We start from the raw sequence: 23347 nt of genomic DNA, 5'->3' as shown, positions 1-23347 counted from the left end.
GAATAGTGCAGATCTTATTACAAGTAATGAAACTGAGGCTTAGAAAGGTTTGAGACTTCCACAAAATCCCATAGCTAGTAAATTATAGATCCCAGACTAAAATTGGGCATCTTCTGCCTCAATATTACTGTGCATATGAACCTCATGCTTCTCATGAGTCTCAACTGCAGTTAAAGTTTATTTTCTATGTGGAACTTTTTCTTGGTCTCACTTCCTCTTCATAGAAGGAGGAAAACACTAGAACTTTTATCAAGCAAGGATGTATGGGTGCCCTGTTGGGAAATCTAATTAGGATTTTCCTCAAAATCTTTATTGTCACTGCCTTTGTTTGTATTTTTGCTAATGGTAATGATAGACCACTAAACCAGTAAATTTAAGGCTCCCAAATTAAATACTGATCAACTGTAACTTTGGCCTAAGGAGAAAATGAAATGAGATCTTCTTAGTGATTGTAAAAAAAGGTTCTCTTTACTTCTAAAGCTATGTAATATTGTGATAGATTGTGTGTTTCATTGTATATGATCTGTCATAACTCTTGGTAATTCATTTTCCTACTCTACTGAAGATAGTATTTTTCTGAATTCCACAAGTTTCTCAAGAAAAATGGTGGCTCGCTATCAACTTATCTAATCAGAATAGTTGACTTCTGTCAGAAATTTTGGCCATATTGGCCAAAGCTAGGATAGTTGACCTTTATACCTATGGGAGTGGGGCTAAAATAATGGAAAGTTATTGAGAATTTATTTTCAAGTGCCTAAAATTAAAGTAGCTGTTTGTTTTTAATATGATTTTTGTTGAGGAAACAAAGTAACATTAGAATGTAATTGTTGCATGGCTCCAGAGAACAAATTTGAGAGCATACCTCCCCCACTTCTTTGCAGAGGTGTGATTAGTTTTACTGAATTCTCTCTCATTCTCTCTCATTAATTTTTCATTATATAGGAAAGTTATCTGGGAATACAATAAGGGATTCAGGACAAAATTTAGTCAATGTAAAAAATATTTAAAAGACAGTAATTAGCATGGCAATTATTTACTTGGTAACAGTGGATCAACAAATTTTTGGTGTGCCTAATATAGTGTCAGGTCTTAGTTATAGTGGGTAATACCAGGGACATGTAAAAGCTTACTCTGAAAAAGCTTAAAATGTTGGGAGCAAGAAATATGAAAAGTTACATAAAAGTGAGTTAGCGATTCAGACCAACAATATAAGCAATGACACAAAATAGGGCATGATATGCCAGATGAATGATGTAGAGGCATGGATCACAAACTAGTGATTGAACCCTTCACTTTTTTTTTTGAAAATCATAAAAGTATTTTATTATTTTCCAGTTACATATAAAGATAATTTTCAACATTTGTTTTTATAAGATTTCTAGTTCCAAATTTTTCTCTCTCCCTCCCTTCCCTCACCCCTCCCCAAGAAAGAAAGCAATCTGATATAGGTTTTATATGTACAATCATATTAAACATATTTCTACATTAGTCATGTTATGAAAGAAGAATCAAAACAAAAGGAGAAAACCTCAAAAAAGAAAAAAGGTGGGGGGGGAGGCAGCTAGGTGGCCCAATGGATAAAACACTGGCCCTGGATTCAGGAGGACCTGAGTTCAAATGTGGCCTCAGACACTTGACACTAGGCTGTGTGACCCTGGGCACGTCACTTAACCCTCATTGCCCTGGAAAAAGAAGAAAAAAGTAGAAACAGTATGGTTCAATCTGCATCCAGATTCCAGAGTTCTTTTTTCTGGATGTGGAAAACATTTTCCATCATGAGTCTTTTGGAATTATCTTGGATCATTGTATTGCTGAGAAGAGTTAAGTTTATCATGGTTGATCATCACACACAGTGTTATTGATACAATATATAATGTTCTCCTGAACCCTTCACTTTAAAACAAAAAGAAACATTTTTGTAGAACCCTTATAATATAATTAATTAAAAATGACTTTTTGTAATATTACTAATGGTACCACTTAAAGTCATAGATGGTATTGACTTTTACAATCCCTTTGACTTGTTTGGGAAACAATGTAACAATAACAACATTTATATAGTGCTTACTACGTGCCAGGTACTTGTGATCTCATTTGATCCTCCCAACAACTCTGTGAGGTAGGTACTTTTATTATCACCATTTTACAGATGAAGAAACTGAGGTGTAGTCACACAGATAGTTGAGACTGAATTGAACTCAAGTCTTCCTGACACCAGTCCTAGCATTCTCTGTCCACTGTGCCATCTACCTACTCCTGATCTAGAAATATTAAGCTCCTTTTATCTCTTACAAACTCTGACTTTACATTTTCTATTCATTGAGTGGAACACAAAAAGGGGGCTAGGAATTCTGTTTGATTTCTTTCCCAACCAGACTTTTAATCTGGCCCCATTAGGAGACAGGAATGGATACCTGCATGTGGTTTACTCTATTTCAGTGTAGAACTGAATTGAGAGAAATAAGTCTTGTTCTTTCTAGAGCAGGGCTTCTGAACCTTTACTCTATCATGGGCCTCTGACAGTATTTTGAAGCCTATAGACTCCTTAGAAAAATGTTTTTTAAATAATTAAAGGAAATATTAAATGTCTTTTTGAGGTTAGTGAAAATGAAGAAATAATTTTTTCCCTATCCAAGTTCAAGGCATCCTCTGAAATTTATCCAGAGTTACAAAGGGGTGTGTGTGGACCAAGCTAAGAACTTTTTTCCACATCTACTGCTGGAAGGGACTGACAGCAGTTGAACTAGAGATGTGAAAGTCTAAGAGGATTTCTTCCTTTCATGTTTTATCTCTAATTTATGAGGAATGTCTTTTAATTATTTTCATTACATTCTGTGAACTGACAACCTATGACACATAGGATTTGATAGAAGTTTTTTCACTTTTTTTTTTTTGTTGTTCGGGGATTTGCCCAGGGTCACAGCTAGTAAGTGTCAAGTGTCTGAGACTGGATTTGAACTCAGGTACTCCTGAATCCAAGGCTGGTGCTTTATCCACTGTGCCACCTAGCCACCCCCTTCACTTCATTTTTAAATGGAACTTAGTATTTTAAGTCTATACTATTATGGAAAAGCTGAGATAGATAATTGCTGTACCTATGTGAACATTGGTAAAAGAATGTGGAAAAAAATTTTAAAGTGGCAGAGGAAGCAGAAGCTAGAGACAAAAGGATGAAAAGACAAACTTATGGGCAAGGAGTGGTGGGGGAATACATTTTCTTTTCTTTTCTTTTTTTCCTGGAAATTGTTTTGTTATAGTGGAGTAGGATGCTGGACACAGTTTAGATGATTACAGTTTTGTTGGCAACATTCAAAGCATCATAGTCTGGAGTCAGTCAGACATAGGCCTTCTCTCCCATCAGGCCAGATCAGTGTGTTGGCCTTGGCCACATTGATGTCATAAAGCTTCTTTACAGCTTGCTTGATCTGATGCTCGTTGGCCTTGACATCCACAATGAAGACAAGGATGTTGTTGTACTATCTTCATAACAGACTCAGTGGTCAAGGGAAACTTAATGATGGCATGGTGATCAAGATTGTTTCTCCTTGGGATACTTTTCCGAGGGTATTTGGGTTGCCTTCGAAGTCTTAAGAGTCTTGGGTCGCTGGAAGGTGGGGGATGTTTGGATCTTCTTTTTGTGGCTGTGGACACCTTTCAATACTGCCTTCTTGGCCTTCAAGGACTTGGACTTGGCTTCCATCTTTGGGGGGAACAACCACTTCTTTGCCTTTGCCACCATCTTGGGGGAAAGGGGAACACATGATTTCAATAATAATTTGTTCACTTATTTCAGTTGTGTCCGACTCTTTATTACCCCATTTGGGGATTTCTTGGCAAAAATATTGGAGTAGTTTGCCATTTCTTTCTCCAGGTCATTTAACAGATAAGGAAACTGAGGCAAATAGGGTTAAATGACTTGCCCAGGGTCACACAGCTAGTGTCTGAGTCTGGATTTTAATTCAGGAAGATGAGTCTAAGTCTGGGTTCTATCATCTGTGCCACCTAGCTGCTTTCAGTAATAATAGTAGCTAGCAATTATTTAGTGTTTTTAATGTTTACAGTACTTTATTTATAGTATTCCATTTGGTCCTCACAACCCTAGGAGGTAAGTGCTATTATTATTCTCTTTTTGTGGATGAGGAAACTGAGCATAAAAGCATAGGTGACTTTCCCAGGATCACATAGCAAGTGCCTGAGGCAGGATTCAGGCTCATTTATTCCAAGTTCATGTACTCTTGTATATTATGTTTAAAGAGCTGGCAAGTGGGAAAGAGAGTTGCAAGAATTCAGCTGGGACAGCTGAGGAGCTATTTCAAAACCTCTTGCCTTTACCTCCATATTTTATTTCTAAATAATAAATAATAAATAAACCCAGGTTCAGGGCTACTGTGGTGTGCAAATTAACTGGGACAAAGTAAACTGAATTTTACAAATTTTATCTCATTTGATCACAACAATGTTGTGAGGAAGATGCTGTTATCCCCATTTTATAATTGAGGCAACTGAGGTAAACAGGTTAAGCTCACACAGCTAATAAATGAGATCAAATTTGAACTCACATCTTCTTGACTCTAGGCCCAGTACTCTATATACCGTACCATCTAACTGCCTTGATATATAATAAATAAACATAAGAACTTTTTACATCTTTAAAGTATATCTGTGTATGTATGTGTGTGTGTGTGTGTGTTTGCATAAATTTGTCCTTTTGTTGCAGTCACTTTTACGAAATTTGATATTGAGATGGCAAGATTAATAAGTGAGTTCACAAGATAAAGACACATGCTTTATTTCCTCATAGGTTTTCATTGGAGTTTTTATTTAATTTTTTTTAATTTTTAGTGAGGCAATTGGGGTTAAGTGACTTGCCCAGGGTCACACAGCTAATAAGTGTCAAGTGTCCGAGGCCGGATTTGAACTCAGGTATTCCTGACTCCAGGGCCGGTGCTCTATCCACTTCATTGGAGTTTAAGGTAGATGAATTCCAAGGCCACCACTAATGGAAGTTTATCAACATCTTCTGGATAATTTCTTAGCCTTTCATGACTTAAGGTTTGTTTTAGTATTCTATTGGGAATTTCAGTAAATTTCAGAACCTTTCAGTATGTTAGTATATTTATCAGAATTCATTATTATCTCAATGAAGGCAAGATTTCTAGAATCATTGTACATTAAAAAAACAAAAACAGGCTGCCACAATTTTTCGTTTTGTTTTGTAATTTAAAAAATGATCTTTTTATTGCTTTGCCTGCTCCAAGTGTTTTTTCTTCACAGTTAGCAATTGCTTTTTTACTAGTCTCATGTATTTTCAACTATGATGAGGGAAGAGATTAAGCATTAATATATAGTACCTACTCTGTCCAAGGTACTATGCTAAAGGCTTTTACAAATATTATCTCATTTTATCCTCAAAGGGGCCCTGTGAGGTAGGTGCTGTTAAATAGCCTCATTTTAAAGTTGAGGAAACTGAGCCAAAGAGAAGTTAAGTGACTTTCAGAGTCATTTTAAGTGTATGGACTGGATTTGAAACCAGGTCTTCCTACTTTCTGGCCCAGAAAGCTCCACTGCTTCACCAATTGCCTCTGTCTCCTTAGAAGCCTATGAGGCACTGTAAGGGGAATCAGTAGTAACTTCAGCTGCCAAGCCCTTCTGAAAGTCTTTGCTTCTTTTCCGAGGATCATTTAGTCTGTTTCATAGCAATACTTTCTCAGTTCTTGGCATTTTTTGTTTTAAACACATTTTCTTTTGAGTTTTTGTACAACTGGTCCTATTTCATTGTGGGCTTCAATGATTCTTGTATGACTTCACCAACACCTGCTGCTATTCCTTTTTTTTTTTAATGTAATGAACATTTTTATTTATAGTTTTGGGTGCCAATTTTTATCCCTCCTTCCCTCCCTCCCCCCCCAAGGCAGCAAGCAATCAGATATGGGTTGTACATGTATGATTATGTAAAACATTTCCATAATTGTCATTTTGTACAAGAAAATTTGATTAAAAGAAAAAAATGAAAGAAAGTGAAAAATAGCATGCTTTAGTCTGTTCCATCAGTATCAGTTCTGTCTTTGGAGGTGGATAGTATGTTTCATTAGTAGTCCTTTGGTATTGTCTTAGATCATTGCATTGATGTGAATAGTTAAGTCTTTCACAGTTCTTCATCAAACAATATTGCTGTCACTGTACACAACATTCTCTTGGTTCTGCTCACTTCACTATACATCATTTCATACATGTCTTTTCATGCCTTTCTGAAGTCATCCTGCTGGTCATTTCTTTTCTTTTCTTTCTTTCTTTCTTTTTTTTTTTTGGTGAGGCTATTGGGGTTAAGTGACTTGCCCAGGGTCACACAGCTTGTTTTTTGTTTGTTTGTTTTGTGGGGCAGTGGGGGTTAAGTGACTTGCCCAGGGTCACACAGCTTGTAAGTGTCAAGTGTCTGAGGACAGATTTGAACTCAGGTCCTCCTGAATCTAGGGCCAGCGCTTTATCCACTGGGCCACCTAGCTGCCCCCACATACCACAGTTTCTTTAGCCATTCCTCAATTGATGGGCATTCCTTCGATTTCCAATTCTTAGCCACCACAAAAAGAGCTGCTGGAAATATTTTTTTACAGATAGCTCTTTTTCTCTTTTTGGAGTGCACAGTTCTATAGCCCTTTGGGCATAGTTCCAAATTGCTCTCCAGAATTGTTGGATCTTTTCACAACTCCACCAACAGTGGATTAGCATCCCAGCTTTCCCACATGCCCTCCAACATCCAGTATTTTCTGGTTTTTGTTATATTTGCCACTCTGAAAGGTGTGAGGTGATACCTCAGAGTTTTAATTTGCATTTCTCTGATCAATAGTGGTCTAGAGCTTTTTTAATATGATTATTGATAGCTTTGATTTCTTTGTCTGAAAACTGCCTTTTCATATCCTTTGACTCTCAATTGGGGAATGACTTGTATTTTTATAAATTTGACTCAGTTCTCTATTTATTTAAGAAATGAGGTCTTTATCAGAGAGATTTGTTTCAGAATTCTTTCCCACTTCTCTGTTTCCCTTGTAAATCTTGGTTACATTACTTTTGTGCAAAAGCTTTTTAATTTTATATAATCGAAATTGTATATTTTGCATTTTGTTTTACTCTCTGCAACTTCTTTGATCCTAAATTCTTCCTCTGCCCATAAATCTGATGGATAAATGATTCCATACTGTGAGGGAAAAATTCATCCTCTTCTCAATAATTCTCAGGAACTCAGCATCGAGGTGACAAAGGCTTTATTTTCTTCTCATGAGAAGGAGGCACCCTAGTGTGCAGCTAGTGGGTGCCCAGAAAGGGGGCTCGAAGGCCCTGTTTTATACCCTAGTCCCTAACTCGAATGGACCTTCCCCTTTTTCATCACTGGTCGGGGTTATAATCTACTCCCCCAAACTAGCTAATCGGAACGCAGTATTCCCACCCCTCTTCCTTGTATGGACATAATTCCGGAGTGGACTTTATGCTTCCTTATATGGACAGAACTCTGGAGAGGACCTAATTGAGACCAGGGCTCCTTGAACCATGTGACCTTGCTAACCTGAGGGGGAGGAGGGGATCTGAGACCTTTGTCCTACAAACAGGTCAGGGGAGTATGACTGACTGTTATATCCACATTGAGAGGAGACAACTACCCATTTCTCACACATACTCTCTTAATTTGCTTATGGTATCATCCTTTATGTGGAAATCATGTACCCATTTCGACCTTATTTTAATATACCTTGTAAGATGTTGGTCTAGACCTAGTTTCTGCCATACCGGTTTTCCAGTTTTCCCAGCAGTTTTTGTCAGATAATGAGTTTGTGTTCCATAAACATGGATTTTTGGGTTTATCATATACTAGATTGCTATAATCATTTACAGTAGTGTAATTTCTATCCTATTCCATTGATCTACCCCTCTATTTCTTAGCCAGTACCAAATTGTTTTGATAATTATTGCTTTTGCATGCACTGATTTGTGCTTGTAAGAAAAAATGACAACCTTTGCATATTTCCTTAAAGTAATATATATTCTTAGAAACCACAGAATTAAAAATACAAAAAAAGAGAACAGTAAAACACGTGTATGGCATGAAATCCAGTACTTGCCTGACATAACTAACTAAAAATGAGGAAATCAGTTCAATTTGTTTTCATTTGATCAAGGTTAGATATTCTGAATCAACTTTGTGTTAGTAGAACCATGTAGTCATTGTTGTCACAAAATGAAAACATATCAATTATTGCTTGTTCCCAAGTAATTTGCACACCATTGGATAAATAACCTAAGGGAATTGCAGCTCAAATACTAGTTTGCTTAACCTCCAGGGCTGCATTGGCAAAAATGATCTAGAACAGAAAGGAACCTTAGAGATCATCTTATTCCATTTCTCATTTTACAGGCGAGGAAACCTTAACTCAGAGAGGTGATGGTACAGTGATGGTTGGGAAAGTGACAAGGTGGCCACATTTCTGGCAATATATCATGAAAGCTTTCCCATCAGAAGCGGGATTCTTAGGGGTGGATTGCTTATGCTTTGCAAGGGATCTTGGGATTTGGGTACTAGATTTTTTTTCCTTCCCCATTTATTCTCTTTAAAAACAAAAAAACCAAGTAGGACAGCTAACTCCGTGGTCTCATGTAGTAGGGTGGTTGTTTTTTTTCAGGTCTGTAAGGGTTAAATGACTTGCCCAGGGTCACATAGCTAGTGTCAAGCTGCTCCCTCAAGTAGTTTTAATTTATGATTTCTTGACATTTAGCTCTGGAAAGCCAGGCTTTGTTAAAATCCATTATTATTCAAATGGAGCTACTTGACTATGCCTTTAAATCCAAATCTTTGGCTTTCACTAATTGGCCAATAATAGATCTCAGCCCAAGTCTCACTTCCTTCTTTGTTTGGTTTTTGATGGGTCAGAGTGATTGTTTCTTGTTCTGTCCAGAACTCTCCGGGTCTTCCTCAGATTGATTCTTTTGTGATGGCAAACCAGGCCATCTTTTGCTCTGTTCTTACCTAGCCTTTAATTACTGAATGGTCATTGCCTCAGACAAACTGAGGCTTGGGAAAGACCTTAGCTTAAAAGGGCCAAGGTCCCCCACTGCATCCAGGACTATCGCCAGTTGTCTTGACCTATGTCTTGCTACTAGACTCCAATGACTGGAGGAGAGAGTGAAGTTGATGACTGCACATCTCTACTTCACTTAAATCCAGTTCACGTGCAAGTGTCAGGATCTTACCCACTTGAAGTCATTGATCCTCTTCAAGAACAAAGGATGAACAGATTCTGTGACCCTTTAGATGATTCCCAAATTTTTCTAACCTATGCATCACATTTGAATTCTCGACCCATAATTATCACCTTCCTGCCAGACAGCTCCACTTGGGTAACCTTTGAGTATCTCAAACTCATTACATCCAATTTCCTTCCAACCCATCTCCATATTTATTCATTTCTGTTTTCCATCTTTTTAGACACCTATTTTTATAGCTCTATCCTTGAGTCTTCCACTTCTTAATTTCTATATATCTAATCACTTGACAGGTCTTAATGATTTTACCTCCACATTTTTTGTATGTGTTCCTTTCTCTCCATTTACAACTTTCAACTTAGCTTGACCCTCAAAAGCTTTTGGCCTGGACTATTTTAATAGCTTCCTAATCGATCTCCTTGCTTTCAGAGTCTTCCTTCCTCAATCTATCCTCATATATCTGCCAAATTGTCACCTTGTCTCCCCCCCCCCCCCAAAAAAAAATCTTCATTGATTCCTTATTGCCTCATCTCCCAGCCTTGCTAAAAATGGTCCTAACATCTGCAATTCACCTCCTCACTTTTTCTTGTTAGAATCTCTTCCTTCACAGCACAGTCTTAGATACCATCTCCTATAGGAGGCCTTTGCTGGTCTCTTCTCTCCCTTTCCCATCCTGGTATTAGCATTTCTCTCCCTGAAAGTACTTTGTAGTTACTTATTCGACTACATGTTTCTCCAAAGTAAAATGCAAGCATGGAAGTTTCCTGTCAGCTCAATGCCCTATACAAAGTGAGCACTTAATAGGTGTTTGTTTTAATTGTGTTTGTTACTATTCCTATTACATCAAATCATTTAACTTCTTAAAACTTCAGTTTCCTCATTTATGAAAGCTGATGATAATAAGACCAGCCAATATGGTGAAGTAGCGGGAAGTACAGCCCAGCTTTCAACCACAACCACTAAACAGAAATCTAGAAAACACACAAGCCTTGAGTCCTGATTTAGAAATCCAAAAAAAAATTACAGTGAGTTATTTTTCCAGCCCAGGATGGCATAAGGAGGGAGACAGAAAGCTCTTTGGACATTTGGGGTGTGGGTCTAGCCCAGAGCATGGAATTACCATGCAGAGGAATGAGGGCCTACCCAGATTTAGGTACCAGCTGGCAACTTTTGCTCATTACTTAATGTTTGGTCACAAATCCAGGACAGATTGAGGAAAGAGTCTGTGCCTATGAGTAGTATTCCAGGATGAGGAGCAGTCATGAGCCCTATATTATGTACTGAGTGAGTAAAAGAAGAAAATTGCAGATGTGTGGTTTTGACTGAGGGGAGAGCAAGGAGGTGTCAGATCCAGTCCCCAACTTAGTCTTTGGTAAAATTATCAGAACAGGAAGCCCAAACCAGCATGGAGGCTAAAAAAAATCTTTGCATCAGGTTCTCTGATGAGTGGCTCATTTCTAAGATATGCAGGTATACTTTGGAGATAATTGTGGGTTTGGTTCCAGACCACTTCAATAAAATGAATATTGCAATAAAGCAAGTCACACAAACTTTTTGATTTCCCAGTGTATATAAATTATGTTTATACTATTTTTACGTTTATACTAATTAAAAAAATAATTTATTATTATTTTTTTTTTGTGGGGCAATGAGGGTTAAGTGACTTGCCCAGGGTCACACAGCTAGTAAGTGTCTGAGGTTGGGTTTGAACTCAGGTCCTCCTGAATCCAGGACCGGTGCTTTATCCACTGAGCCACTTAAGCTGCCCCCTGTTAAGTCTTAAATTAAATCTTAAAATAAGACAGCAATGGAGTTTGCTGTATCAGTTGGCTCCTCCTTTCACTTGAACACTTGGAGGCCATTGTAGGGTTGTTAATTGGCCTAATTTCAATATTGTATCTCAGGGAATAAGGAGATCAGAGGAGAGATGCTTTTCTTTTGTAATGGTATTGTACTTAAATTGTGTGAGTTTGTTCTTTGATTATAATAATTAAAAGAAGTATATTTTGAATCATTAGAATGTATAAGAGTTCTACCATTTCATTTTTGGTCTATTCCTTTTACTTGCTTAGTGCTTACTTAAATATCAGGTTAAAAGTTTTTTCTTTCCCTGCACCACCTCCTCACCCCCAAGTTCAAGTAAAAATTCAAGATTTTTTTTTTTAAAGGTTATTTTATCAAATCTTTGAAGGGGAAATTCATCAAATTTGTTTAAAGGCAACTGTTTTCTAGTTATTATTATTATTATTTTTAATTTCAGGATGAAAAAAAACTTGCTGCTATGATCCTTAGCTTCATCTGTGAAGCAGCCTGAGTTTTAACAGGAAGGCAAACATTTAAGGTCAGTATTAATAGCTGATTTGGTGTTTGTACCAAATGTTACTTTTCACTTATCTATTATAAAAATAGCTTTACTTTTTAATTAAAGGTATAAGCAAAATTTCTTTCTTGGCTAATAGGTAGCTCTGATTTCTATAGTACTTTTAGGTTTGCAAAGTACTTTATATATAGTATTCATTTACTTCATATTTACTACATATATTATTTGTTACTATTCTATGTGTGTGTGTGCGCATGTGCACAACTAAATGGTACAGTGGATAGAGTGCTGGGCCTGGAGTCAAATTTATTTTCCTGAATTCAGATCTGCCCTCAGACATCACTGTGTAACCCTGGGCAAGTCACTTAATCCTGTTTGCCTTAGTTTGCTTATCTGTAAAATGATCTGGAGAAGGAAATGGCAAACCACTGCAGTATCTTCGTCAAGAAAACCCCATGAAGAATTGGACATGACTGAACAACAACTCTGTGTGTGTGTGTGTGTGTGTGTGTGTGTGTGTGTATGTGTGTATGTGTGTATGTATGTATGTGAGAGAGAGAGAGGATGGTGAAGAGGGAGGGGCTTACAACAGGTATTTTTATATACATTTTAGATATGAAATTGAAATGGTAGCTGAGATCATGGATAAGCCAAAGCTACTTTTAACAGCCTAATCCTTAGCTTGGTGTGTAATCAACCAAATAAAGAAATATCTATGGGTGCTACGGTGGGCCTGAGGCATAAACAAGAGAGAATAAAGGAAGAGAATAGAAAGTGAGAAAAAAAAAGGAAAATGAAGAAAAAGAAAAGATATCTAGGGTTTGGTGGCACCATAATAAATTGGTTTCTATAAAAGAGGAAATATGGCATCATGTAAAGACTCAGGAAGACCTGGGTTCAATTACTGAGCCTCTTATGGACGTAGGCAACCATATGATCATAAACTGCAAAGTAAATGTTGATCTGCATTGATAGAGAAAAATTCTTCATCTTAGGTTTGCTATACCAATGAAATTACTGGCCTGGTTTTTAACAGAAGACAAAAAAATTGGTCACTACTTAGTGCCTAGCAAGGGTTTGCTAGTATCTTAGTAGAATGCTCTGTTGGCACTAACACTACAAAACAGACATTTTAGTCACTAATGAGAAAAGATAAAAGAAATAATAATATCATATTATTACATTCTTTAGTATAATCTCTCTCAGCTTTGGGTATCAGGAATCTGCTGTTGCAGAGGAAAAAAATATTTTTTTTTTATGCTGGTAGTACAAATTCCAATCTGGGTGAGCAAGAAACTTTCACTTCCCTGGGCTAACTACTAATGCTTCACCTCTTTCCTTGCTTTAAAAATCTATTATAATGTGAAGGGATAAATGAATTATAGTGGGGGATGGAAGGAGTATTAGAAGAATGATGTAAAAAGTTGAATTTATGAGACTTAGTAAGTGTTGAGATGAAAAAATGTGAAAATGCTTGTTGTAAATGTTAAAACTGATTTATTCTTTTTAGATATCCATGTGAGCATATTGAATCAAATTTAACCTTTCTCTATCTCTCTATCTCTTTCTCTCACTATGTAAGGTTATTAATCTTTAAAACTATATAGTATAGTATTACCATTCCTTTTCTGCCTTTTAGCTTGAAAATTCCAGTTGCCTATGGCAACCTGTTGATAGAATTTTAGAACTCTGATCACATAAATATATCATGTAAAAATTCTAGATGTGTTAAGCTCAATACATTTCTATTTAAAATTAAATAACTATTACTTTTGCTTTTTTATTTGATTCATTGAAGGTATAGAATATAATTTATAAAGCAAAAATGTGGGACCAAGGAGGACAGCCTTGGCAACAGTGGCCTTTGAATCAACAACAGTGGATGCAGTCATTTCAGCACCAGCAGGATCCAAGTAAGGAAAAAAAATTGACCTTTATTTTTATTTTTTTAAAATTTTTTGCAGGGCAATGAGGGTTAAGTGACTTGCCCAGGGTCACACAGCTAGTAAGTGTCAAGTGTCTGAGGTCAGATTTGAACTCAGATCCTCCTGAATCCAGGGCCGGTGCTCTATCCACTGTGCCACCTAGCCGCCCCTGACCTTTATTTTTGAAAGGTGGTGGGAGGGAGGGTAATGCCCATCTGAATTTTAATGTTATTTATCATTATGATATTTTTGATAAAGCATAGCCCAATACACACATGCTGATGATTTTTGTGAGCTTAAGATTTATTTCCACTTTCATGTGATAGCCCTTCATATATTTAAAAAAAAACCTAACATCCCTTTATGTCCTTATTTTCCAGGCTAAACATCCCTAGTTCCTTTAGCAAATCCTCTTATTGCATGACCTTGAGTCCTTCTTCATCTTTATTGCTATCTCCTCTGACTGCTCACCGGCTTAGCCATGTCCTTCCTAAAAGTGTTACTTCTCAGAGATGTGATCTAGTACCCCTGGATCCTTTGTCCTCATAATATAATACGGCCAAAAGCTCATATTAACATTGTTTGGTTGACATCTCACATGATCTTTTTTCACTGTATTGTTGCTGAGCCATTCCTCCTTCATTTTGTACTTTTAAAGTTTGTTTTTTAACCCAAGAATAAGACTACAGTTATTCCTATTAAATTTCATCTTAAATATAATGTTCTTGTCCGTCAAGAACTTTCTGAATCCTAACCAATCTAGTATGTTACCTGTTTCTTCTACCTTTGTGTCAGCTGCAACTTTGACAAGTATGTATTCGATGGCTTGATACATGTCAAATAGCAGTATGGCCAAACATGGATCCCTGAAGTAGTCTACTGGAGACCTTCCAAGTTTTCATCAAATTATTAATGACTAGGCCTAGTGTTTGCCCGTTCAACTATTTCTGAATCTCCCTGTATTATCATCTAGCCCATATCTTTTTTTCCCCATACCATGAGCTGTTGTCAGATATTTTACTAAAATCTAAATGAACTATATTAGCAGAATTCCTCTAATCTACCAGCCTAGTAATTTGGCCAAAAGAGAAAATAAGATGAGTCTAGAATAACCTGTTTTTGATTTCCCCGTTCTGGTTTTTTGTAATTACTCCTTTTCTAGATGTTGACTAGTCAGCCTTTAATGGTATATCCTAGCATTTTGCTTGGAATCAAAGTTAAGCTCATTTTTTGAAACTCAGGATATTTGCCCTTTTCCTCTATTGTAGTGCTTTCCATGTTCTTTATAGTCTTCCCCAGATAAATGACAGCACAACTATCATATTTGCTTGTTCTTTCTGTGCCCAAGAATGTAGTTAGTGTATATGTTAGGTGATTTCAACTCATCAAGAGCAACATTGTATTCTCTTCTAGCTGTTTTGTTTTGTTTTAGTTCAAAGATCATTCTCCATAGTATTAAAAGTAAAGTGGCTCAGGTTCTGCCTTCTCTGTTTGTCCCATCTAACTTGAGCAGTGGTCCCATCCCTTCTTCATTCTTTTCTTTTTACCCAATATAGCTTTAAAAAAAACCCAACCTAAACTTTTTTAGATATTCTTAGTTTTCCTTGCTGGCCCCAGTTCACTCTGAACAGTCATGTTCCTGACACTGGTTATTGTAAGACCATACCATGGTTTTGTTTTGATGTATTCTTTTTGCATCCCTGTTGGTCTCTTTTCTTCCTTATTGGAATTATTTTTAATTACAGCTTTAGGATTTTATTTGGAACAAACCTGTTTGCCATATTTCTTAAAGTGTATATTTTCTTAAAAATCCCCATGATTCTTTGAATCAGATTCTATTCCAGACATGTCTTGGCATCTTTTAGGGTGACTTCCTCCTTTAGAATTTTAATTCATGGAATTTTACTCATCATTTCTCTAGTTTTTTCCCTCTAAAACATATAGTGTATCAAAGGCTTTGCCCAGCTTCTCTCACCAACTCTCACAAATTCTAAGGTGACTTCAAAGTTTTCAGTTCTACATTGGCACCTAGTTCCTTATTGGTGAGAATCTGATCCAGAATAGAAGTTGTCTGTTATTTGTTCTATTCTTTGACAGACTAATAAGTTAATAGCTGCTCTGATTTTTGCATAAAGTTCTAGCAGATATATGGATAATTGTAATTGAAGATTTATTTTTGTATCAGTGCTTTTTATTTGAAATAATTCTACAATTTATTAGTGTACTTTCCTATCTTTGTAAAATAAGAATATATTGAAAATAATTTTTCTTTTTTTGAGGACCTTGTAGTGACTTAGGATGATCATTGTTATAGAGATCATTTCTTTTTGTACAATATGCTGGAGGCAGAAGAAAACGGTATAGGGGACATAGAGGAACTACATCCTTTCACCACCACTCCCTCAACCCTCCCCTCCCTTTTGGCTGTTCTCAAAATAAAGTTTGAGGCATTATGTTTTAAGGATTCTGGTTAGTTGGGGTTTGGTTTATTGGGATTTTGTTCTATGTATTTTTCAGCATACTTAATTTCTTAAACCTCAGTATTGACAAGAGTTACTAAGAATTTTAAAGTCATATTTGTGGGATGCCTCTGCAATAAAACGATATAGTTTTCTTTTTAAGGCATTTTAGTCTGAATAGAAATAGTTAATCTTTTTGTTTGTTTTTGGTGAGGCCAATTGGGGTTAAGTGACTTGCCCAGGGTCACATAGCTAATAAGTGTTAAGTGTCTGAGGCTGGATTTGAACTCAGGTCCTCCTGAGTTCACTGTGCCACCTAGCCGCCCTGAATATTGTTAACCTTTAAAGCAGTCTTAGTAAGTGAAAAGGGATAATTTGAAACTATAGCCATATGTGAATTATGAAATTGTGCCATGGAGTTGTAAAATAGAGTGGTATTACATTCATAACTTTTCCCTCTACTAACATCTCAACATTTGTTAAGCTGCTTTTAGTTAAAGTAAGGAAGTGTTGAAAGTGTGACATAGCTAATATTTGTTAATAAACAAACATAACAAATACATTTTTAAGTGTCTGCCCTGGGCAGAATCCTAAGCTAGGTGTGGGGATAGGTATGACATTTAGATAAACTAGGGGGCAGCTGGGTGGCGTAGTGGATAAAACACTGGCCCTGGATTCAGGAGAACCTGATTTCAAATCCAGCTTCAGACACTTGACATTTAACCCTCATTACCCCACAAAACAAAACAAAAGAAAAACAAAAACATTTAGATAAACTTCATTTAACTTCTAGTCTATCCAGAATAGATTTTTAAAATTTGTTCCCTTGATACTCTTTTTTGTTTTGTTTTGGTTTTATTTTTTGGGCAGGGCAGTGAAGGGTTAAGTGACTTGGCCAGGGTCACACAGCTAGTGAGTGTCAAGTGTCTGGGGCCGAATTTGAACTCAGGTCTTCCTGAATCCAGGGCTGGTGCTTTATCCACTGAGCCACCTAGTTGCCCCCCTCTCTTGATATTCTTGACCTTTTCTTCTTCCAGATGAATAAAGTAATTTTTAGGTAGTCTGATTGGTATGGTACTGAATAAGTAAATTAATTTATGTAGAATTATCATTTTTATTATATTAGCTTGGCTGTCCATGAGCAATTGTTATTTTTTCCAATTATTTAGATCTGACTTATTTATGTGAAAAGTGTTTTGTAACTTTGTTCATAGAGTTCCTGGATTTGTCTTGGCGGGTAGACTCCCAAATATTTTATATTGTCTACAGTTACTTTTAAATGGAATTTCTCTGTCTTTTGCTGTTGAGCTTTGTTGGTCGTGTATAGAAATACTGATGATTTATGTGGACTTATTTTATATCTTGCAACTTTGCTAAAGTTGTTGTTTCAAGTAGTTTCTTAGTTGATTCTATAGGACAAGTATGAAGGTGTAACATAAAGCAGCAGTCATCAAAACTATTTGGTACTAAGAAATAAGAGTGGTGGATCAATGGAATAGGTTAGGCACAGGAGACACAGTAGTAAATGCCCATAGTAATCTACTGTCTGATAAACCCAAAGACTCCATCTTCTGGGATAGGAACACCTCATTTGACAAAAACTGCTGGGAAAACAGGAAGACAGTATGGCAGAAATTAGGCATAGACCACCAACTTACACCGTATACTAAAATAAGATCAAAATGGGTACATGATTTATACAAAAAGGATGATACCATAGGTAAATAAGGAGAGGAAGGAATAGTTTACCTCTCAGATCTATGGAGAGGAGAATAATTTATGACCAAACAAGAGGTAGAGAATATAATGAAATGCAAAATGGATAATTTTGATTACATTAAATGAAAAAGTTTTTGTACAAACAGAAGCAATGCAGCCAAAATTAGAAGGGAAGTAGAAAGCTGGGAAACAATTTTTACAGCCACTATTTCTGATAAAGGTCTCATTTCTAAAATATGTAAGGAACTAAATCAAATTTATAAGAATGCAAGTCATTCTTCAATTGAGAAATGGTCAAAGGATATGAACAGGTAGTTTTCTGATGAAGAAATCAAAGCTATCTATTGCCATATGAAAAAATGCTCTGTCACTATTGATTAGAGAAATGTAAATTAAAACAACTTTGAGGTACCACCTCACACCTATCAGATTGGCTAATGTGACAAAAAGGGAAAATAATGTTGAAGCTGTGGAAAAATTGGAACACTAATGCATTGTTGGTGGACCTGTGAACTGACCCAACCATTCTGGAGAGCAATTTGGAACTATGCCCAAAGGGCAATAAAGCTGTACATACCCTTTGACCTGGCAATACCACTATCAGGTCTTTTTCCCAAAGAGATCATAAAAAAGGGAAAAGGACCCACATGTACAAAAATATTTATAGCTGCTCTTTTTGTGGTGGTGAGGAATTGGAAGTTGAGGGGATGCCCATCAGTTGGGGAATGGCTAAACAAGTTGTGGTATATAAATGCAATAGAATACTATTGTGCTGTAAGAAACGATGAGCAGGTAGATTTCAGAGAAACCTGGAAGGACTTACATGAACTGGTGCTGAGTGAGTTGAGCAAAAACCAGAAGAACATTGTATACAGTAACAGTAACATTGTGTCAAGATCAACTATGATAGTCTTAACTCTTCTCAGCAATACAGTGGTCCAAGATAATTCCAAAGGACTCATGATGGAAAATGCTCTCCACATCCAGAAAAAAGAACTGTGGAATCTAGATGCAGATTGAACCATAACATTTCTACTTTTTTTCTTTTTTGAGGTTTTTCCCTTTTGTTCTGATTCTTTCAGAATATGACTAATGCAGAGTTTTTGGGGGGGGGGGCAGGGCAATGAGGATTAAGTGACTTGCCCAGGGTCACATAGGTAACCCTGGTGTTAAGTAGGTGTTAAGTGTCTGATACCAGATTTGAACTTGAATCTTCCTGAATCCAGGGCTGGTGTTTTATCTACTGCGACACGTAGCTGCCCCAGAAATGTTTAATGTGATTGTACATATATAACCTATATTAGATTCCTTGGGAAAGGGAGAGGGAAAGGAGGGAGGGAGAAAAATTTGGAGCTAAAAATCTTATAAAAACAAATGTTGAAAAGTATATCTATGTATAACTAGGAAATAATAAAAAAAACTTTTATGATTAAAACAAAAAGAAATGTTGAGCAGGCAGAAAACTCTGGAAAGACTTAACATGAACTGATGCTGACTGAAATGAGCAGAACCAAGAGAACATTGTACATAGTAACAACAATATTGTGTGATGATCAACTGTGATAGACTCAGCTCTACTCAGCAATATAGTGATCTAAGACTGACAAAAAAGACTTAACAATGGAAAATGTTCTCCAAATCCAGAAAAAGAACTGTGGAGTCTTCATGCAGATTTGAAGCATGCTATTTTCACTTTTGCTGTTGTTTTTTGTTTCTTCTTTCTTGTTCTTTTTTCTTTTTGTTCTGATTCTTCTCTTACAACATGACTAATATGAAAATATGTTTAACATGATTGTAATGTATAACCTGTATCAGATTGTTTGCTGGCTTCTGGAGGGGTAGGGAAGGGAGGGAGGGAGAAAAATTTGAAATCAAAATCTTACAAAAATGAATGTTCAACTATCTTTACATGTAATTAGAATAAAAATACTATTTTCAAAAAAAAGAAAGAAAATGGCTGTCCAAAGATGTGCATTCTCTGAAAAGGAGAAAAAATAAAATAGATTATTTGTCTTGGCAAAAGATACTAGGAATGAATTTAATTACATTGCAAAATATTTGGGATCCTAATGTTATTCTTATATAAGCTTTCTAGGCAAGAAGTAACTTGAAAGCAGTGATTTTTCTTTTAACAGAATGGATATAGGTAGTCAAAATCTTAATGGTGGTTATGTTAATTTTTAGGTCAGATCGATTGGGCTGCATTAGCTCAAGCATGGATTGCTCAGCGAGAAGCCTCAGGACAGCAGAGTGTGGTGGAGCAGCCTCCAGGAATAATGCCAAATGGACAAGACATGTCAGGAATAGAATCTGGTCCCAACAACCATGGGAATTTTCAAGGGGATACAAATTTTAACCGAATGTGGCAACCAGGTTTGTTCTTTTTCTAAAAATAGGGATGTTCCGTATGATTTAGTGTTAAATTTTAATTTTTTTAAAATATAAAAGTAGGTTTGAATGATTTAATTTATTTTATGACTTCTTGAAAATGAATGTTTCCTTTAAAAGAATTTGTTTCAGTTTGATTTGGCCTATACATTTTATGGTTGAAAATATTCTGTACTCAGCCTGCTTAGTATGTGGCATTCAGAATTTGATTCTTTTCTTGGTTCTTCATTCCTAGGCTGACAGGGGCTGGGAACACTGGAAACCTCACTTGGCATCTAGGGAAGAGAGCACTTAGTGCCTCTCTGTTTCAACCTCTGGCCTTTTCAGAAGCAGCACTGGCAGAGCAAAACATGTCCAGCCTCTAGTTAAAGAAAAATGGTGTCACTGTGATGGCCATAAAAGAGAAATTTGCTTTGTCAAATATACTATTGCCCCTACTCTCCACACACCATTTTCTTCCCTCTTTTCAGATAGTGATATCCTTCCATACTTTATCTGTTGTTTTTTTTAACTTCTTAGTACTTGTTAAATTATTTTATGTGATTTGAATTGCTTGGTAACAGTTCACTGTTTTTATTTTAATGGTTTATATAGTTATTTCCATTAGTGATTCTCATTAATACAAATTAAATCTCCCAGATTTAGTTCTGTAAGGATCAAATCATTCACCCTTTTTATACTGGGTGAACAAGCTTTTCACTTAAAAGACAGCATGCCTTATAGTCTGTTATATTCCCCTCTCCCTTCCCCCCTAAAAAATAGCATAATAAATACATAAACACCCTATTCAATTATAGCATTGATGCCATACTGATTTCTTCCCAGGATTAAAAATGTTTTGGCTTCAAGCCTAAACTTTTAAAATGATGAAGCCTGTGACTTCCCTATCCTTAAGCCCCCCCCCCAACCCCCATTCTAGCAGTGACTTCCTTTGTGACCCTTGGCAGGTGTAACTGTTTTTCTATAAGTAAATTGGGGGTATTTGTCCCCGCCCCCTACCTCACAGGGATGTTGTGAGGAAAACTCTATTTCATGGAAGAATTTATGTGAATTTATGATATTTTTCATGGTGCTGTTGCTAAAAAAAAAAAAAGGCTAAAAATTCAGCACAAAAAATTGTTTCAGATTTGATCATTTCATTTAAGAGAATGTTAAAGCAGATATTTGATTTCCATTTATGTAAGTCAAGCATTTGGTTGGATGAAGTTATTCAGATTTATGTATTAAGGCCTAGAGAATAAATTTATCTTGAATCGTAAGATATTTTATATTGGTTGTAGTTTAACAAGGCTAGTTTCCCCCCCTTTTTTTCAGTTACATATCTTTATATACATATATAGATGCATATGTGTGTATTTTCACACAAAGGATGTCTCAAAGTCAGTGCAGTTTTTAAGTATTAGAATGTGAGTGTGTGTGTGTGTGTGTGTGTGTGTGTGTGTGTGTGATATATGAAAAAAATTAACCAAGAAGTCATAAAGAGTCTTCATAAAGAGCTCTGAGTTTTTACTAACAATTTTACTTTCTTGATAGCTTTAAAAAATAACTTTTGTTGATATTTTTATAACACCCTCTTGAATGTTTTTATGCCTAAATCCTAAATAGAATGGGGAATGCATCACCAACCCCCACACCCCCCTCCAGATCAGCCATGGATGCCACCAACACCAGGCCCAATGGACATTGTTCCTCCTTCTGAAGACAGCAACAGTCAGGACAGTGGGGAATTTGCCCCTGACAACAGGCATATATTTAACCAGAACAATCACAACTTTGGTGGACCACCCGATAATTTTGCAGTGGGGCCAGTGAACCAGTTTGACTATCAGGTGAAAGATATTTTGTTACTTTAATATAGTAGATGTGAACATAATCCATTCTTTGGAAGTATCCCATCAAGATACCTAAGATGTGTGTTTCACTTTTCAGTCCTGTACAGATAAGCACTGTTTTTTTTTTAAAACAAATAGTGTTATTTTTGATTATTAAAGCATTAGAAATTTCTTTTCAGAAGGTATTTGATTTCCTAAGTTAACATTTTAATGATGCAAAGGCCCTTTATAGAATAAAACTTTGAGAAATTGGAAAAAAAATGTTAAAAGTGCGATAAATACATGATGTTTTGTCTTAAATTTATTTTTTCAGAGTGGCATATTAAGTATTAAATAAAGTTTAGAAATTGCACAGTAGTTGAATACCTTATTTATTTAAAATAGATTATATACTTAAAACATTCATAGCATACATGCAGAACAGATCATCTTCCTAAATGCATTCATAGTGTTTACATAGGATTACAACAGCTTTTCTAGTCATCGTTGTGGTTTTTTTTTCCCATCTTGTTATGACATGATATTGAATTGTAAATATCCTTTGTAGCATCAAATTCATAAACAGGGACATAGAACTCTATGGAGGGTAGTAATATTAGATTGTTGGGATGATCTTTATCTTTCCCTCCACTTTGTTTGGATCTACTCTCAAATTTTAGTGCTAGGTGTCATTTCAAGATAACTAACTCAGAAAGAAAGTTAAAATTTATAATTGGGGTGATTAATATTTTAAATATTAGAGAGAGACCATAAAAATTCTCAGGCTGAATCAGAGACTTAATAATGGAGAAGACTGTAAATAAAAGTTTAATTAAGACAGTAATCATTTGTTGTTATGTGTTCCAAATTGGGATCCAGTTGTATCATTGCTTCATAGGAGTAAAGCAATAAAGCCTAAATGTTTTGCCACATTTATTCTGTACAGTCCCATGCTTTATAAAATAGAGCTGCATAATCACCCAGTTTAGGAGCCTAATGACCACAGTAAATTTGCATAAGAAATTGCCAATTCAATACCTACTTGACATTTTTTAAGAATTTTTTTCCCCCTCTAATGATCTTGCCTTTTCTTATTAAGTCAGTGAGCAAGCATCCTGTGTAGCAAGGGACATATGTAGACATATGTAAATGAGACATGGGGAGTCTAGGCAGCACAAACTATAGAGTACCAGATTTAGCATTAGGGAACCTGGGGTTCAAATCCTTGTTCTTCTACTTATTACTTGTGTGGTCTTTGGCAAGTCCCTTAACCTTTCAGGACTTCAGTTCCCTCGTCCATAAATTGAAGAAGTTAGATTAAGTGATCTCAAAGGCCTTGGCCACCTCTAAGTCTTTAATGGTGGTGATGATTCTAAACACAAATCCCTCAACTGACTGTCAAACTATTTAATTTCACCAGTAATAGAAAACAATTATTATGAGATTTTGTCTTTTTACTCTTTAAAGTGAATAGGT

General features: G+C 36.1%; 1 protein-coding gene and 1 pseudogene across 2 annotated transcripts in view; one reads left to right on the top strand and one right to left on the bottom strand.

The window, feature by feature from the left end:
- PNISR (PNN interacting serine and arginine rich protein) overlaps window positions 1-23347 on the top strand; it is a 42818-nt gene that overhangs the window by 2479 nt on the left and 16992 nt on the right. The window contains exons 2-5 of one of the 2 annotated variants that reach the window (XM_044000806.1): window positions 11510-11590; window positions 13368-13482; window positions 19857-20045; window positions 21666-21889. In XM_044000806.1, the coding sequence (XP_043856741.1) occupies window positions 13395-13482; window positions 19857-20045; window positions 21666-21889 (501 nt within the window). In that variant the 5' untranslated portion in view covers window positions 11510-11590; window positions 13368-13394. Of the gene's footprint in view, window positions 1-11509; window positions 11591-13367; window positions 13483-19856; window positions 20046-20295; window positions 21496-21665; window positions 21890-23347 lie in introns of those variants that run through there. The other variant, XM_044000807.1, reaches the window with a different exon arrangement.
- LOC122755089 lies at window positions 3281-3739 on the bottom strand (annotated as a pseudogene).

Source organism: Dromiciops gliroides, chromosome 4 (genome assembly GCF_019393635.1).
Source record: "Dromiciops gliroides isolate mDroGli1 chromosome 4, mDroGli1.pri, whole genome shotgun sequence".
Classification (NCBI taxonomy): Eukaryota; Metazoa; Chordata; class Mammalia; order Microbiotheria; family Microbiotheriidae; genus Dromiciops; species Dromiciops gliroides.
The sequence above is the reverse complement of the archived record's forward strand: the minus strand, read 5'-3'. Positions and strand labels throughout refer to the sequence as shown.